Below are 13,683 nucleotides of genomic sequence, written 5' to 3'. Positions count from 1 at the left end.
CTGGTAAGAAGCACCGTTGTATTTCAGCTAGTTTAGAAAGGTCCTTGCGACAACCATATTGCCATCTATGAATTTACATTAAGATTTTGTTGTATACAGATATATATTATCAAAGCTTTCAAAAACTTTGTCATTTCTAATATAAAATTAGGCATTAACAAAGTGGTATCTGGGCATACCACTTAGACAATTGTCTCAACATACACATACCACATAGACAACTGTATCAATATACACATACCACATAGACAATTGTATCAATATACACATACCACATAGACAATTGTATCAATATACACATACCACATAGACATTGTATCAATATCCACATACTACATAGACAATTGTATCAATATACACATACCGTATAGAGAATTGTATCAATATACACATACCGTATAGACAGTTGCACCAGTATACACATACCACACAGACAGTTGCACCAATATACACCTACCACAAAGACAACTGTATCAATATACACATACCGTATAGACAATTGTATCAATATACACATACCACATAAACAGTTGCACCAATATACATACCACACTGACAGTTGCACCAATATATACCTACCACATAGACAATTGTATCAATATTTAATTGTAAGCTATAGAGTGGTAAAACATCTATTTTTATAGTTTGTAATATTTTAAGATTGACCATAATGAGGGTGATAGGATGAGGTTTAACAGCAAATATGAGCAACTCTTTGCTAGCGGAGTTAGTTATCTAACAAATGCCATACCCTAGTCTCTAAGCCTCCACCCCTTCTGTGATATCTCACGTAGACCACGCTCACCCTAAATACTTGACTGGTGATTTCCTGTAGTTTATTTACAGATAGTTACGGCTTGCCAACACTAGAAAACTAGATTCAAAACAATCAAGTCAGCTGGTTACGAAATATTGCTGATAAAATATTACTGGAGCAATCCGGATTAGGCTGATGGCTTGGGTGACACAGTTATTATATCCACATGTTACGCGCTTGCATTGGTCTTTTTATATCAAGGATGCGCCTAGCCTACTTGTATCTGTGCTGTGGGTACATTAATGATATGTCTCTGTAGGCCACCTTCTGGTCAGACTCTGACAGACGATAGCTGGATCAACAGGTGAACAAGTGTCATGATTCAACATAATGACTATTCCTTGGCGAGGGACACTTACAGGAATATTTGGTTGTTCGGTGTTGCCTACATCATGATATTATGCCTTGTTCCCGTGTGTGATCATCAACTCTTGTTACCCGTTATTATTAAGCTCTCCTGGCTAGATTTTATTCATTGACTAAAATCCGTCCAATTCCGTCCTGCAGCATATAGTCTACATCATTATTCCAACGACTCATTATGAACGCTTTATACTCTATGAATTCTCTAGCGACTCTATGAATTCTCTAGCGACTCTATGAATGAGCCGTGTACATTATAAATTTTCTAAGGAGTATATGGTTGCTGTTTTGATGCAGTGCGGGCACTCCATGGAGACCTTAGGCGGATACCCATCGGCTATGCAACCCTCATCTTTCGTACTGCTATGATTCAATTGTGCTTTAGTTTTGCTATGCTTTGTTAGCAATTGTCAACTCATGCTCGCTGATTGAGCTGATACCAGTTACACAATTGCTAATTCAATAATACATTGCTGTAAGAAATAGTCTCTGGTTCATTCTTTATTTTAGTGTTTTGTGCCAAGGTTTAACCAGATTCATTTCACCAACCCTCCACTCAGAATATTGATGAGGCTACAATTTCAAGGTGTTTTTTACTCATTTGAAATTTGTTATATAATCATCATTTAGCTTTCATTCCAGCTGTAAACGCATCATTAATTTCAAACATTGAGAACTAATGAGTGTTTTTGCAATGAGAGATTCAAGTGATTTGTAGCTAGATGATAAGGAATAACTAGGGAATTTCGCCAGCTCACCAGCTTCTGTTCAACTGAAACGAAACCTCTATTTGAATGCCATGGCGCTCTATTTTTCAACCCTTCCTCCATAGTGCCGTTTTATTAGAATTGACTTTCATATAAGGGGTGGCGCTGTATTCTTTGACTAGCTTGTCAGAATTTTGGGAAAATAAATCTAACTCTTTTACGGGTGAAGCTATGTTAATGTCGCCTTTATTTTACATTCTCGTTTGGGTGAACCGACATTAGTGCCCCTTAATCACTCTTAATCTCCCTTAATGCCGTCAGCTTCAAAACAAAACTGAACTCGTTCAGATCACCAATCTGTTTGTTTCACTACTTACATGTAGTTGAAACACCACCACTTGACAGCATACTCTTCTTGCAACAACAAAGAGCAATAATAATTGGATTCATTCCAAGAATAAACATCGAATGCTGCTTGTTATCATTTTCGAAGAGTTAGCCAAATTTAATTAGATCTGGTGAGCTCTGAACCAGCTGTTTAAACACTACCTTTTTATTTTTCAACTTGCGCTAAAACTTGATAAAGATTTGCGTTTTTGGCCCACCTGCATTTTAGGCTAAGTCTGTTCTTTTCTGGAAAACATTGAAAACTAACATAACACTGACATAACATAGCATAACATAACATACATTTTAACTAACTAACATTGTTAAACTTGACACAAATTGATGAGACAACTGCCTAATAAAATAAAAATTTCCATATGGAGAAAAAGGAGACACTTGTTTTGGTATAGTTCAAATCAACAAGTATCAACTTGCGAAGGCAACAGACAGGTAAGTTCCGGTACAAGGTGAGTATAGACCAATTACTAAGATTCGCACACTGTGATTTTTCTCGTATTATTCGAACAGTAACTAATTACTGAATTTATTACTCATTTTGTTGTAAGCAAATACAAAATACTTTTACAATGTACTAGTATGCAGTATGCAACGCAGTATGCTAGTTTTCTAAATCCCTATTAACCTTCAGGCATGTTTACATTAGACATACTTGATGAATTTCACCAGTTTTTCAATGCTTTTGCCGACTGATACTACTAGGGACATTTTTTAAATTAAGAAAATATTATTCCCCATTTGTCAACTGCCTGTATCTAATGTTATGGAACTATTTGGACTATATGATTTTGTTAGTAATTTACGATAGCTCTCAATGCAAATCATAAATTGTTTTATAGTAGATTAAAATGTTGTACATTGAAGCTGTACTTACAAATTCATATCGCTTGTGATAAGGTCTCATCAGCAACACATTTATGCTGGTTACAAATGATTGGTTAAGGTGAATCAACCAATAGCAGAGTGCGATTGCATTTAACTGCTTATCCATGTTTTTATTTATTAGTGGTATAGCATGGCCAGTTTTGTTCATTCATATTTTGCTTTGTAATCATCATTTTGTTTAGGGAACAGATATGTGAAGCGTTAATTCCTTTTTTTATTGATTTTTATTGATAATCGTAACAAATTTTTTGCTAATGTCAAAAGTAAACAGATAACAGACTACCACACGCTAGTGAAATTAGGTGAGTAACGACAAGTGAGACAAAAACAGAAAGAGACAGATGAAGAGAAACAGAGCAAGTGGCAGACAGAAGGGGATGAAGAGTTACATAAAAAAATATAAAAATACATGGAGAGAGACCAAGAGATATGTACAGAGCAATACATACAGAGGTACCATATGTGGATAGAGAAAAAAATTTTGGAAAGAGAGGCAGAGAGATACATGGAAAGAGATACATGGAAAGAGCTATATGGAGAGAGATACATAGAGAGAGATACATAGAGAAAGAGACAGAGAGATGTATAGAGAAATACATCAGGAGATGCATAGGGAGATACATGGGGAGGTATACGATAGAGAGAGAAAGAAAGATGAAGAGAGCAATAAAGAGATTATGATAATGGCAGAGAGAAAAATGAAGAGAGGAATGAAAGAAAAAGATCGAAAGAGAGACAAAGAGAGAGAGAGAAACAAAGAGATGCAAAGAAAGACGGAGAGAAATAGAAGATGGAGAAAGAGAAACGCAGAGAAAGATGGAGAGATAGGAGATGGCTAGGGACAGAGTGAAAAACGAAGAGAGATACCTAGTCAATAAGATAGTTAGACAGATATAGATAGATGAGGAGAAAGACGGAGAGAGAGAGAGAAAGACGGAGAGAGAGAGAGAAAGACGGAGAGAGAGAGAGAGAGAGAGAGAGAGAAAGACGGAGAGAGAGAGAGAAAGACGGAGAGAGAGAGAGAGAGAGAGAGAAAGACGGAGAGAGAGGGAGAGAGAGAGAGAGAGAAAGACGGAGAGAGAGAGAGAGAGAGAGAGAGAGAGAGAAAGACGGAGAGAGAGAGAAAGACGGAGAGAGAGAGAGAAAGACGGAGAGAGAGAGAGATACATAGAGAGAGAGATACATAGAGAGAGAGAGATACATAGAGAAAGAGAGAGATACATAGAGAGAGAGAGATACATAGAGAGAGAGAGAGAGATACATAAAGAGAGAGAGAGATACATAGAGAGAGAGAGATACATAGAGAGAGAGAGATACATAGAGAGAGAGAGATATATATAGAGAAATACATCAGGAGATGCATAGGGAGATACATGGGGAGGTATACGATAGAAAGAGAAAGAAAGATGAAGAGAGGAATGAAAGAAAAAGATTGAAAGAGAGAGAGAGAAAGAGAGAAACAAAGAGATGCAAAGAAAGGCGGAGAGAGATAAAAAATGGAGAGAGAGGCGTAGAGAAAGATGGAGATAGGACATGGTTAGAGACAGAGTGAAAAACGGAGAGATAGTGAAGAAGATAGAAAGCCAGATATAGATAGATCAGGAGAGAGAGAGAGAGAGAGAGACGGAGAGAGAGAGACCCAGGAAAATACGTAGAGAGGGATGGGGGAGAGAGACGGAGAGAAAGACGAGGAAAGAGACGGGGAGAGAGAGATGGAAAGAGAAGGGGACGGGGGCGAGATGAAGAAAGAGACGAAAAGAGAGAGAGAGAGAGGGAAAAAAGGAGTAAGAGCGAGAATGAGAGCTGAAATGAGAAACAGAGAAGTCGGAAAAATATTAAAAAGGTAGTTTGAGGGTATTGCAAGAGAAGTGAAGAGTGTGATTGAAAATTGTATAATGCCTGTATAGTGCCTATAATTGAGGACAACGAATTCAATTCGTAGAGACTAACACTAAAAATGGGAAAAGATGTGGCACTCTCAGGCGAAACTGTTATTTAAAAAAAGACGAATATTGTGCAAGAATATATGTGCAGAAATATTGTGCAGATACAAGTTGCTGGTCATTTTTTGTTAATTAAAGGTTGACTTGCAACAAAATTCACATTACAGTTATTTGATATCAAAAGATTCACTATGTCTTACTCTGTTGTGTTGAAGGTGCCAAATGTGTGGAAAGTGATTACAAGCTCTTAAAAGCTCAAAAACGAAAAGCCGCCGTGGATTGGAATCTATTTACATATATTTCTCTGATGTAGCCATGACAGTTTGGTTATTGTCTTGTCACGTGATGTTCTCACGTGAATTGAAAGGCCAATAAAAACCTCCATATAAACTTATCGTAGCACTAGTTTATGACAAACACTTCGGGTTTTACCGAAGACCCCGTATCAAATATAGATGCTCGCTACTTTTCAGTTTTGTTTCAGTTTGGTCTAATCAGCGAGTCATAATCTGATCATGTGACCCTATACTTAGCAAATAATTTTTGCAGCATTTTTCGATCATCACAGGTGACCAACGGGCTCGTCATGATTATCAGACAATGATATGTACTCCTTCGAGCTAAGGTTTAAAAAATTAAATGAATTTTTACGGTAAGTTATAAGTTATCACTGCTAAAAGTGACAGCATTACAATGACGATAAAATAGACGCGTAAGAACAATAGACCTGGTTTTATTGAATGCGTGAAGTATATTTATGAAAATATTTCGACGAATAAGGTTGCATGAAAGTGTAAACAGAAACCATCTACCACAGCTACGTCCCATTTGAGCCGTTTTGGAAAGAGAATCCAAACTACGGCGTTTTGGTGTGGCTGCGATTAACTGTTCGTTTTTTTAGCTTTTAAGAGCTTGTAATCACATTCCCACATATTTTGCACCTACAACACAACAGAGTAAGACATGGTGAATCTTTTGATAACAAATAACTGTAATGTGAATTTTGTTGCAAGTCAACCTTTAATGCAAGGGATAGTGAATAATAGTGTTCTTCTGACTGTCCTTAGCTGCATTATTTGCAAAACTGTTTCAGCCTTGTGCTATTTTCTGTAGTCTAGTTATTCATTGGATATGAATAAAGCCAGAGGTAGAATAATAAGTTTAATCTGGGTGGGGCAGGGCAATCAATCGCAGAGCTTGCGACCCATTAAAACTTGACTTTTTTTCTGTAAGTCCATTGTATCGATATACTATTTTCTCGTTAGACCAGCCTTAGTTTGATCATATCAAGCCACAGCAGATGTCTTGGAAATACATGTATATCACATTTGTGCCAGTCTCTGAACCAATTAGAATGCCGTAATTTCAACAATTAACTGCAGTCCTAACATCAAAACTCTCCAGTATTACAATACAAATCAGGATTGAAGAATCATAACTACTTGTCTTATAGAGGATTCACAGGTTCTCCATGAATAACTCTGCTCGGACTGACATGTCAGTCTACTGAAATTTTGTCCAGCACAAGTAACTGAGGTACTTTCAACGAGTGATCATAACCAGAAATGTGGTGCCCAAGTTGCTGATCATTGAGGCCTTTCAGCTCAACTTGCGTGACCCCCCTCACCCCCTTCTACAGGGAACAAGGAACTCAGACCCAAGCGAGTGACCAGACCAAGTACAAGCTTGTCACACCTAATTAGCACACTGTTGACGTATTACTAGCTGTACTTGTGTGGACAATTAGTCTTTGTGTACCCTCCATTTAAGTTCTACTCCAAACTTGCAATAGATAGCTTTTTTATCAGCACAAGGCTTACGAAACCAAACAAATAGGTATCTATAAATTGTTTCACTTTTATGACTTAAAAAAAATTGAGTAAAATTTAGTTATTTATTAACTTGTTCAAGTTTTTCATCAGTAAAATAATTATTGAATAGCTCTCTTTGTATAACCTACAATAGTTAATAGTGTATCAAATTCTGCGCAATGAAATCTACTGCCATTAATGACATACATAATGACATTTTTATGTAAATATCTTACAAATATTATATATGAAATTCTATCCAATGAAATATACTTATAGTAGTTTCTCGATGCATATTTCTAAAACTACATTCTGTATCATTTTTTAAAAACAACATTACTGATGTCAGCATAAGGGTGGGGAACACATGGATGTGCAACAACATACTGAGATGAGCTAGTAACTAACTAATGATTTTGTTATCTTTAAACAATAACTCGCTGTACCACCCGCGTTGCCGGGTAATCAACAAGTTTTTTGTCAGAAAATTGATCTGTATTTAACATATACAACATTTGCCATTCTAACTTTCAAACTACATCCATGTCATAAGAAAAGTTTTTTGTGTAATTGAAATAAATTAAGAGAGAAAATAAAAACAACTAAAGGCTTTAAATTTTGTCAGACAACTTTTAAAATTCATATCAGGAGGAAAGTGTTTCGTACAGGTCAAATAAATTGAAAAAAATAAAACGCATATAACAAGGTTTAGATGTAAATGGGAAATAGTTAGCTAGTAATAGCTAAATTAAGTCGGTTTTGCTACGATTATAATAGAAGGTGATTCTGTAATGATACAATTGCCAATACGAGCTGAGAAAACAAAAGAAAAACTCTGGGTATGTTGAATTAATAATGACAATTCTTGCAGAGGTACGTGTGTATAAAAAAGGTTACTGTTTCAGCAGAAGCTATCTGTCAAAACTTTGAATACGGCGATACTGATACCTCTCGATACCAGTACAAATGTAAAAATGAGATATGGTACTCTCTTTGTCTGACCGAACAGAGGTATAATGTCGAGGCTTTCCTACAGAGACGATATAATTGTTCGTGTGAGAAGAATTGGCCTTAAAGGACCCCAGATATAATAATTGAACCTTATGAAAAATATTTCTAAACAGGGCATCATTATCCGCATCTGTAGAATAATCAGCGTGAGCTATAGCTATATCTATAGCCGGAACGACAGACAGATCCACGAACACACATACTTTGAGAAATATATATAGTATATATAGATTATCTTTAATTATATTTACGGAGTTATTTTGTAATTATTAAAATTACCTAGTTTTATGGCAGAGTAAACCCCTGAAAATCTTAACAGCAGCTTGTAAAATCTCACTATTTGAAGGTTTTCTCTTTGAAGGTTGAAATGCGTAGGCATGTCAAAGTTATGTTTACTGTGTCTAACATGAAGAATTTCAAGAAACCACTAAATGCAAAAATGTGATGAAAGTATAATTGCTATATGCTATTAGGCTGACCTATATCAATGACTCCTTAACTAAAATACACAAGACGCAAATGCAACAAACGACAATAGACAACTCCAAGTAGTCCCAGACTAGAATTGAATAGAATCTTGTTCAACGAAGCGTTCACTGTCACGACCTTGGCGAGTGATCGATGATCATTCCCTGTACACGCGGAGATGAGATAACTTTATTGGATTAAGGTATAAGTGTCTTTAGCGCCATTGGTCAATAGCAAACATACCCCTAATCTGTGATTGGCTAAATTTATTCCCACCCCTTTTGAAGTACACAATTACAACGTGAAACGCTTTCACATGTATGTATAGCATTCTAAACACGACGGGCGGCAAAGTGGTAGATCTTGCTATTTTTATTATGGTCATAACTAGTGTAGAATTATAGTACGAGTAACACCGATATGGAACACAACAAAACCACTTTCTCTATCTGGACAGCTGTTTCAGGGATAAACACGACCGCTCATAATTCTGCATCTGATTATAACAGGACCAGCAGTTATTGCACTAACAAGGTATGCATGTATTAAAATTGTTAATATTTTCTATTATTTTTGTGTCTACACAATATTACAATAAATTGTTACAACTCGATAGTTGATAGTTTTTAGTTTCCCTTAGCTGAAGGTTATTTTTAAGCTACTATACTGGAGGATAAAGTTTAGGAATTAATACCTAGTTCTCTGTCATTAGCTTCTTTTACGGTACCCACTTACGTTGTCGATGTCTTAAAACACCAACTACTTGTCCACCGGTATGAAATTCATCACAATAAAGATTTAATACACAGATACAGCAATTAATTTGAAAAAGTCTGACGAAAGCAGTCTTTACTACAAGTACTGTTGTGATCTATTGTTTTTAAAACATGAAATGTAAGACATTTTTAGCAACTGCTCGTCATTATAGTGACCAAGTTATCATATGTAACTGCGTATATCATATAAATTTGTTGAATTTTAAATATAGGACCGCAATATGAACCATGTATATACAAATATGATCCAAGTATTTGTTGTGGTAGTCTTAGAGGGTAAACATACTCGTAACTAGCTTGTAGTACAGATGATTACCTCCTATGAGGTAGAACACTCTTTGTCACCGTTGTTGTAGTGAGAGTGCCTCCCATGTTCTAGTGTGCTATGATATATTTGACCCAGGCTCAGCAATACCGATCATGTTAGGTATCTGCTGGGCAGCCCCTCATTTCGTGTATGGTAGTTGATAGATGTGACATTTCAAGCATATCAGCTATCGAAACGTCATTGTTAATGTTGTACCGATGATACATGTTCTATTATGTTATTGGTCATCGTCGGGTCTAGCATTCGAGTTTTCACTCATTACAAGGCTGAGACCAAGCGTTGGCATATTCTATCACGCACAGTCGGCATGCTCATCCAAGTTTGTTATTGTCTGTTTCCAATTGACCAATAACCGCCTTGAAGCGTGGATATTCCTATTACGTACTGATGACTCACGCTTCCTTAACATGTACGCAATTGCTGGGCTGTGCTCTAGATAAAACTGGTTATTACCAGCGAAGCTTTCTTTGTAGTAGATAAGTGCCACTTCGAAGGAATGTTTTATTTGTAACTTAGCTAGACAGATGAAAAGGTTATTTTATTCCCCCATTGAATAATCAACAGCATCAAGGGGAGTTGTTATACATTTGCCCTCCGTATCTCTGCGTTCTTATATTTAAAGTTTATTAAATTTGTAAACTGTTCTAAGGAAAATTAATTACTAGTGATAAGTTTTTGATTTAAGTTTCAATACATAAAAAACTTGCGGGCATTTTGGCCAGCATCCCCGTTAGGTCAGTAATGGAGACCTACTTTTTATAAAAATTATTATGTAGAATATATTAGTAAATAAATATCAATGAAGCTTATCTAGTAGTCATATTTTTTGTTAAACCTTTGTTCAGTAAATTACTATAAATTTATTTTGCAATGATGTGTAAAATTAATATAATTGTGATTGGTATAAAGCTAAGCAATTATACCGACTGTTTGTTTTTAGCAGCTCTATGGATTTACTGGATTCCGCGATTCAAAGGAAGAGGATGCTGTTAACACTTTGCTCTCATTTAGTCAGATACGAAGCTCTTCTCCTACTTCTTCTCTCTCTAGTCTATCATCCGAAGGCGACACTGGCAGCCTCTCAACTGACAGTGGAATCGCTTCCTCCGGTGAAGACACTATTGATTTACCTGTCACAGGAGGAATAATGAAGAAAATTGGTCATCGACAGGTGATGAGATCATTGATGCAGCCAAAATCTATTAGAAATGATCATTTTGAGCGGCGGTGTTTGGTTGCTGCAGCAGACTCGAACGGAGCGTCGGTAAGTTTCCACCGATTACGGTCATGTTGCTAATGGCATTCCTGCAATGAGTGATGTCAATATCCAACACCTGTATATACTACTAAATAATTTGTTGAATGCTAATTGTAGGAAAAAGCTGGTGTAATGACAGATTCTTCATTCACTTGCCTCACACACCCGTTATCTGGTGACCCGCCAAGCACACCATTAGACTGCAGTCATACAGCTGATGCTTCTCAGTTACGTCTTTCGTCATCCTATTCCTGTCAGACTGCCCCTATTGACTATAGCTTGCCAAAGTCTCACCAGAACCAGGACAATACATCCGCTATGGACTGTACAACTACACAACCGATTAACCTTAGCACAAATGGCTCTAGTCAGCATGAGTCTTCCTGTGCCCAGTCCAGTCCACCAGTCATCCAGCTTATAGTTCTCCAACCTCCCGTCCCTAGTAACGCCACTACTCCAACTACCTTTACTCCACACACTAACAGTACCTGCAAGATAGCTCCTGCTCCCGCCATCTATACATCAGCGGGCAATGAGAATAGCTCTAGCTGGCAGCAAGAGAGGTCAAGGTCATATGTGTGCACATATACCGGCTGTAAGAAAACCTACCTTAAAAGCTCACATCTCAAGGCCCACAACAGAACTCATACAGGTAGGTGACTACCAGCGGTTTCACGAAACCACATTTTAACAGATCGCGTAAACTGCACGCATTCATTCCGTGAATAGGCACTCATTTGTTGTTCCCTTTGTAGGGGAACGACCATTCATATGTTCATGGCCCAAGTGTGAGAAGAAATTTGCCAGATCTGACGAATTATCTCGACACAAACACACCCATACCGGGGAAAAGCGATTTGTTTGTTCAATGTGTGAGCGAAAGTTCATGAGATCCGATCACTTAGCCAAGCATCTCAAGCGTCACAGCATCAACATGAGAGTGAAGGCGCCACAGTGGAGAAGAGTCAATGAACTTTTACACGTTGGAACTGCATAGCGCATACCAAAATTTTTATGTATATTTTTCATCCTCATTGTTATTTATTATACATATTTAACATTTCAATGCTATATTATATATCATATAGATATTTATTTTAAGAACAAGTCAATAAAACGTTCAAAGAGAGAACAACCAAGTATCAGTAAATACAGTAGGAAATGTAATAATTACTACTAATTCTCGTAAATATATACAAAATATATAAGTCTATGTACAATAGATGCAACAGTAGCTACCATATGTGCACATACATCTGAGTTTTATACTACATTCTCAAAGAAAATTCTAGATAAAATATGGCGGATTAAGAACTAGTCGACTGCTTCCATCTCTTCTGAAAGAGCCTTCTCAACACCTTGCCAGACTTCCCGACGACTGAACTATCTTCATTGAATAGCAAACAATTGTCAAAGATGAGAATCATATCATCATAGAACTCCACCTGGCTTGCATACCTGTAATTAATGTCAATAAGATTTGATCAAGAGAACGTGACTCGAGTTAACCTTCCAAGAAGTGAGGGCTTTGCAAATGAGAGACATGTTCAAAACTCCTTTTACAAATGATACCATATAAAATATACAGTGAGGCAAATATTCGTGATGCCACTAGTATTGACAACGTGAATACATATGTAAAGCTTTTAAATCCAAGAGTGGTCTAAGGTTGACTAGCAACAAATGACAGGCTGATAATCAACAAAAATCCGTTGATTATCAATGGAGCGACCAACATAAAATCGCAAACAAACTGCATGGACTGAAGAGAACAATTCCCTTTCAGGGCAGCTGATGCATCAGGTGCCAAGCTGCTGTTTTGCTCACTCCGCTCGCTGGGGGACAACTCCACAAAAACAACAGTTTGTCAAGACAGGCTACCTTAAAAGTTGACTTGCAACAAACTTCACATTACAGTTATTTGGTATCAAAAGATCCACCATGTCTTACTCTGCTGTGTTGTAAGTGCAAAATATGATTACAAGCTCTTAAACGTTACAAGCTCAAAAACGAAAAGTTAATCGCAGCCATCACAAAAATGCCGTAGGTTGGAATCCCTCTCCAAAATGGCTGAAATGGGACGTAGTTGAACACGATAGCTTCTGTTTACACATTCATGCAGCCTTTATTTGTCAAAATATTTTCTTTGGATATACTTCACGCATTCAATAACACCATGTTTATTGTCCTTACACGCCCATTTCATCATCTTTGTAATGCTGTCACTTTGAGCACTGATATCTCAAAACCTAAAATAAAAACCAGTTTAATTTTTTAACCTTAGCTCGGAAGAGGGTATATCATCCTCTGATAAACATGACGAGCCTATTGGTCACCTGTGATAGTCGAAAGGTGCTGCAGAAACTGGTCCCGCCATTTTCCCGTTTTTCACAGTTCTCGCAGGAAGTATGGGTCACATGATCAGATTACGACTAGATGATTACACCAAACTGAAGCAAAACTGTAAAGTAGCGAGCATCTATATTTGATAAAGGCTTTCCGGTAAAACTCGAAGTGTTCGTCATAAACTAGTGCTACGAAACGTTTTATATTGAGCCTTTTATTGGCTTTCATTTCACGTGATAACATCACGTGTCAAAACAATAACCACGTCGGGTTGAGTACGTCGTCAAAATAAAGGGATTCCAAACTACAGCCTTTTCGTGACGGCTGCGATTAACTGTTCGTTTTTGAGCTTTTAAGAGCTTGTAATCACATTTCCACATATTTTGCACCTACAACACAGCAGAGTAAGACATGGTGAGTGAATCTTTTGATAACAAATAACTGTAACATGAATTTTATTGCAAGTCAACCTTTAAATCAGCCTTGGATGACATGGTGATTCCATGTCATAACCATGGAATCAAAATTCCAGGGTTATGACATCAGCAACCGGAAAAGCAAAAGG

At 37.1% G+C, this 13,683-nt stretch overlaps 3 protein-coding genes across 6 annotated transcripts in view; 2 read left to right on the top strand and 1 right to left on the bottom strand.

The window, feature by feature from the left end:
* Positions 1–1,756, top strand: part of LOC137392114 (centrosome and spindle pole-associated protein 1-like) — a 31,994-nt gene extending 30,238 nt beyond the window's left edge. The window contains exon 24 of the mRNA XM_068078742.1: positions 1,077–1,756. Within this exon, the coding sequence (XP_067934843.1) occupies positions 1,077–1,125 (49 nt within the window). The 3' untranslated portion in view covers positions 1,126–1,756. The remainder of the gene's footprint in view (positions 1–1,076) is intronic.
* Positions 1,757–8,740: 6,984 nt separating this feature from the next.
* Positions 8,741–11,786, top strand: LOC137392113 (Krueppel-like factor 7). Of its 2 annotated transcripts, none has more exons than XM_068078741.1 (4): positions 8,741–8,944; positions 10,458–10,778; positions 10,890–11,424; positions 11,528–11,786. In XM_068078741.1, the coding sequence occupies exons 1-4, from the start codon at positions 8,831–8,833 to the stop codon at positions 11,767–11,769; spliced, it is 1,212 nt and encodes a 403-aa protein (XP_067934842.1). In that variant the 5' UTR covers positions 8,741–8,830; the 3' UTR covers positions 11,770–11,786. The 2 variants fall into 2 exon arrangements, with proteins under 2 accessions (XP_067934842.1, XP_067934841.1); XM_068078740.1 differs by having other exon boundaries at positions 10,455–10,778.
* Positions 11,787–12,079: 293 nt separating this feature from the next.
* LOC137392112 (bromodomain adjacent to zinc finger domain protein 2B-like) overlaps positions 12,080–13,683 on the bottom strand; it is a 29,098-nt gene continuing 27,494 nt past the window's right edge. For all 3 annotated transcript variants that reach the window (XM_068078736.1, XM_068078739.1, XM_068078737.1), the window contains one exon: positions 12,080–12,230. In XM_068078736.1, the coding sequence (XP_067934837.1) occupies positions 12,080–12,230 (151 nt within the window). The remainder of the gene's footprint in view (positions 12,231–13,683) is intronic.

The sequence above is a fragment of the Watersipora subatra genome, chromosome 3, assembly GCF_963576615.1.
Source record: "Watersipora subatra chromosome 3, tzWatSuba1.1, whole genome shotgun sequence".
NCBI classification, from domain to species: domain Eukaryota; kingdom Metazoa; phylum Bryozoa; class Gymnolaemata; order Cheilostomatida; family Watersiporidae; genus Watersipora; species Watersipora subatra.
The sequence above is the reverse complement of the archived record's forward strand: the minus strand, read 5'-3'. Positions and strand labels throughout refer to the sequence as shown.

Bases quoted from the DNA above. Each gene is read 5' to 3' on its own strand.
- LOC137392113 (XM_068078740.1), top strand. From the start codon at position 8,831: ATGGAACACAACAAAACCACTTTCTCTATCTGGACAGCTGTTTCAGGG. The intron at 8,945-10,454 runs GTATGCATGTAT...GTTTGTTTTTAG, and splicing joins GCAGTTATTGCACTAACAAG to CAGCTCTATGGATTTACTGG. The intron at 10,779-10,889 runs GTAAGTTTCCAC...TGCTAATTGTAG, and splicing joins CAGACTCGAACGGAGCGTCG to GAAAAAGCTGGTGTAATGAC.